At 46.1% G+C, this 4,972-nt stretch overlaps 1 protein-coding gene across 2 annotated transcripts in view; it reads left to right on the forward strand.

Moving 5' to 3' along the window:
• POLA1 (DNA polymerase alpha 1, catalytic subunit) overlaps window positions 1–4,292 on the forward strand; it is a 295,724-nt gene extending 291,432 nt beyond the window's left edge. Inside the window, exon 36 of one of the 2 annotated variants that reach the window (XM_027535161.1) lies at window positions 3,090–3,183. In XM_027535161.1, coding sequence (XP_027390962.1) covers window positions 3,090–3,098 — 9 coding nt within the window. In that variant the 3' untranslated portion in view covers window positions 3,099–3,183. Of the gene's footprint in view, window positions 1–3,089 lie in introns of both variants that reach the window. The other variant, XM_027535158.1, reaches the window with a different exon arrangement.
• The last annotated feature ends 680 nt before the right edge of the window (window positions 4,293–4,972 follow it).

The raw sequence follows: 4,972 nt of genomic DNA on the forward strand, positions 1-4,972 counted from the left end.
AATTATGACTGACTGTATAACACCTGACAGAATCAATTATAACTGACTGTTGTTTGATACCTTTGCACGGAAATAAATGAAACAGACATTCAGAACAGAGACGGCTGCTGCCTGTGTGCCTAAGCCTGCCTTAATTAAAATAAAATAACCAGCAGGCGATGTTAAAATGTCTTTGCCTTGTGGTTCGTAGTGCAGTGTGTTTCTTTAAGTCCAAAAAGGCTTTTACAAAGAGTAAAGCTGAAAAGAGATTTTTAGTTTACTGATACAGAAATAAAATATCTGAAAGAGAGATGGTTTCCTTAGATGGGAGAATACTCCATTAAAAAAAAAAAAAAACAGTTCTGACATCTTATTTGACCCATTGGCTTTTAACTAAAATATTTCAGACAAGTTCAACATGCAGGTGATGGTCTAGTTCATCCCATATAGAAAATACTGTAGCTTGCATGATTTTGAGGTTTTAGACTCTAATTAGTAGAAACCAACTTTTAAATTAGCAGTTAATTTTCTTGTCTGATAAAACATTGTGTGAATAATGAATATATAGGCTCACTCGGTTTTCATTGTTTTCACAGGGCTTGGGGACAGGATATTTTTTGGTAATGAGTATATAACCCTAAGGAATCCCCATGTAGAAAGGACAAGGATAAAAAAGCTGTAGGTACATGTTCCCCCAAATGTTATTCCCAGGAAAAGTAGATTTGCTTTGTTGGTGTATTACAATGAGTGATTTGGTGATACTTCTGTCCATTGGAGTATATTTTGCTGATGCGCTTGTGTGTAGGAAGAGTATTTCCTTCCCCGTCTGGATGAAGTTTGGATTTTTTGTGCTGATTGTTGAGACAGCAACAGCTATGGCCTGTGGCATCTCTGTGGATGGGGCAGGATGGCTGCACATCTCTGCTGCTTCCCTGACGGCCTCTTCCTCAACTCCCAGAACCAGAGCAGAGAGGAGTCTGCTTCTACCGGCTACGTTAACTGATTTCCACCATTTAACCCTGTTTTCCCTTGAGTTCTAAAGTGGCAAGTGAGTGTAGCGTTAAGAGAAACAGAGTGATGGAAGCCTAACATGGGTGGCCCAGGTGCCCAACGCAGAGAGAGGACAACCACAAAGAAGGGGTGAGCCCTTTCTCCCCACAGCTCCCACCCCCAGTGCAGCCTGTGGCAGCTCGTACAGTTCTTTTTCCTAGAAGACCTTCCAAATGTTATTGATTGGATTCTCAGTGGGGAAGCAAGTAGGAGCCTTTATCTGCATCTCTAACTGGCGTGGAATGGTGCCTCTGCCGTATTGACCGGCTATGGGATATGCTGGCGGTCACAGTTGTCTTTTACGAAGAGCACCGAGTGACGCTGGTTGTCATTCTAACTCGGCTGTGTGGCAGCGTAAATAGTCCCCTTTCTAACCAACCTGGTGGGAAAAGTCAATATCCCATCAGCAGAGGAGGTAAACACATCAGGAGCTGTGCCCTCTCTCTTCCTCCCCTGCTCCGTCTCACCGCAGCTCTGTAAATGTCTCTCCCCGGTCACACATGCATTTGTGTCATTCACATGCACGGGGCGCCGGCCGGCCGCCACTGCTCGGGCCATTGTTGTGTATTCCCAGACTCTGATAATTAGAACTTTCAAAGTGTCTTTCTCTCCTTGCTTAACGATGCACCCTCTCTCTCTCTCTTTTTTGCCTCTTTTTCCACCCGCTTTGAGCATTTAAATCCTCTCTACAAAACTTTCTGTTGTTGTTTTTTGAAAGGCAATTGATGTAATTTAGAAAAGGTTGTGGAGAACAAACGTGAATGTGTAGCTAAGGAACAAAAATCTGGAGACTGAGTTTTCATTTTCCGGGTGTTTTGTAGACTTCACTGTTGCTCTGTTGTTTCTGTGGGGTTTTTTCTTTTGGTGATTGATGTGCCCTCCCTTCTATGTTTCCTTCCTGATGCTTTCCTAACCTGGGGCGCCAGGCAGCCTTGCTCCCCCCAGGCTCCTTGGTTCAGGCCAGCATCTGGGGGCCTGCCCATGTCTATTTGGGAGCAGTGAACAGGGGTGCATGGATAGGGGTGCACAGTGAGCCTCACCGCAAGTGAGCTCAGGGTTCTGGCTCTACATTTTTACATCCCAGATCTCTAGCTCTGTGTCCTAGGGCAAATGACTTAACCTCCTCAGCCATCATATTGGGATTTTGTTTTAAGGGCCTCTCCAAACACCTCAGAGGGTTCCCAAGCAGCTTTGAGCAAAACTGTGTCATCTTAACCATCGTGGGCAGGGTTGGCTACCCCAGGGATCACCCTGTCTCTAAAAGGCCAGACCTGGGTGTCCCAGCCCACTGCTCCTTACAAAGAACTAAGTTTAGAGGTCTCAGACTCTGTGGGGAGAAAGGAAGGATCTTCTCTTTGGCTGAGAGTGCCCTGGGCAGAATGGGAAGGCCAGGGATGAATGGGTGGAAGGAGCAGGAAGCAGAGAAAGGGCAGCTGCACATCTCCAGTTCAGAGGTACACGGTGTGTACAAAGAAGAAAGAAGCAATCTTGCCAGTGGACAGGTGCTCTCCAGACAGCATATCCCTTGCCTCTTTGAGCAGAGGGGATTTTGTATAGCAGAGGGATGCAGATGGAAAGGACTAGAAGCCGACTAGGCCCATCTGATCTAGGGAGTTTGCACTGGGAGGCTCTGCCTTCCTTTTGAGGCAAACTGGTTCCTGCCACGTCTGTACTTTGCATGCAGTTGCATGCCTGTGCTCGACAGCACCGCAAACCGGGTGTCTGCGAGTGGGGTTCACCTTGCCTGCCGCACATGGCCGTGCACCTGCAGTTCCCATCATTGAGAGTGGCCCTGTCCCCGGTGTGCTGAGTCGGCTAGGTGCTGAGAAGTGGTGGGCAGGGGAAAGGAAGAAAATCTTCTTCAGAGGAATCTCGGGGTTCCCTCTCCCCCAGCGTGGGACTGGTCCCAGGGCTAGACCAGCCACAGGACCATGAGGACATCTGAGACCTGGAGCTGTAAACAGAACTCACAGCTCCTGCTCTAGTGCTTCAGAAATACTGAATGCTTTTTTAAAGCTGCTTCTGAGACCTGTAATCCTCTTATTTTTATTTCTTTTTAGATAAATTGAAGAAGCAGTTTTTTACTCCCAAAGTTCTTCAGGACTATAGAAAACTCAAGAACACAGCAGAGCAGTTCTTGTCCCAAAGTGGCTATTCCGAAGTGAACCTCAGCAAACTCTTCGCCGATTGTGCTGTATGGTCCTGAGGGGTTCCAGGAAGTGGACCTGCAGGGACGGTGGAAAGAAGATCCACATCCTTGGCACCTGCATCATGGCCCTGGCTGCTTCTCCTGCATCGCTTTTCCTGTGGAACTACAATCATGTTTGTGTGGCTGTGACTTGGGAGGGGGATTATTAAGGGGCAACTGCAAAGGTATTGAGTCTACCAAACATCAGGGAACAGCAGAAGTACCTTCCTCTGACAATATACCTTGTGCTGTTGAAACACCACCAGGAAAACTGGCTGCTTCACTTTGGCATTCCGCACTGGATTTCTAGGGGAGGGGGCGGGGAGGGAAGAGAAATTGAGAGTGGCTAGGAGGCAAGTGGCTTTTACCCAGGACCTGCAGCAGAGGAGCCCCCAGAAAGAGGGGTTCACAGAGCCTAGCAGCAGGGCTGGCACTTTGCCTTTTCACATGCCAGTTAAACCCAATCTGAACCCAAGTACTTCCCAGGCCACTGGCTCCAGGAGCAATTGTCCTTCTCAGTCTGTAAGGGGGAGATTTAGAAGCTGTGCACTTATTAAATAGATTAAACAGAGCTTACTTGTGTACTGAATTTCTCCAGAGCCCAACCTGTGCATGCACATGCACACTGGACAGCTATTTACACTCGCCTGCCTTTTTCATTTCCTCAAATAGAAAATCTAGGTAAAGGTTTATACAAAGGGAAAGTACATGTTAAATAATTTGATATCCTATAGCATTTCATTAAAATGTGTATAGGCCAGGGCAAGGACCTTTGTGTTACATTCAAAAAAAATGAGGGGAGGGATGTTTAATCGGCCCTGGTGCTATTTTTCTCATTTCTTCAGAACGGTGCCTTTTTGCCAGAAGCAAAACGTATTTCAATGTAGCCATCTTTCCTTTCTTACATTCTTGGTAAGATTAAAAAACTAAAAAAAAAAAAATTCCCCTTATACAGCTATGCTATATTTTTTTAAAAATTATCTACCTGTGGAAAAAAATCTACGTGAATTTTCATAAAGGAAATATATGCTGTGCTTTTTTTTTCAATTCAGAATAAAGTTTTTTAAAAGGAAAACCGCTGCAGTGACTCTGTATCAGGTGCAAAGAGTGGACTGGAGGGGGCAGCCAGGAGTAAGGGATGACTGGAAACCATCCCCTGCCCAACCTCAGCCTGCTTATTAGGTCTGTGCTCAGAGATGCTTGGCATAATGTATGTCCCAGTGTTCTGAGTGGCATTTCAATATACTTTGGGTCCTTTGAGAGATGAAATATGGCTTCTCATGTGTTTTGCTGACTTGCATATTCAAAGAGAGCTAAGCCAAGAGTCCAGTGCTGTCTCCTTTGGGAGAGCAAGGCTGACGGCCCCTGGAAGAACAGCCCCCACAAGAGAAAGGTCACCCAGCCTGGCCCCTAGTGAAGGCATACTGGTTATATAGTACAGATGATGCCACCTTATACCTTGCTTTGCCTCCTCTTTTCTTTGCCTCACCCTCGCCTCCTTTCTCTTCTTATACTCAGGTTCGAAGTAGAAATACTTAGGGTTTATGACCATGTCAGTTAGTTAATGCCTTGGTACCTCAAGCTCTGCAACCTGTCAGAAGTTGCAGCACCCAGGCTGCTCTGGGAAACTAAGGATTAGTGTGTTTTTCCCTTGTTACCATGTAGGATTATAGAGATGGCTCTCTAATGTATGCTTCCTATGCCCACACCTCCACTTTGCTTTCTGAAGAGAAAGCATGTTTTCCTTGATTTCTG

This window comes from Bos indicus x Bos taurus, chromosome X (assembly GCF_003369695.1).
Source record: "Bos indicus x Bos taurus breed Angus x Brahman F1 hybrid chromosome X, Bos_hybrid_MaternalHap_v2.0, whole genome shotgun sequence".
NCBI lineage: Eukaryota > Metazoa > Chordata > Mammalia > Artiodactyla > Bovidae > Bos > Bos indicus x Bos taurus.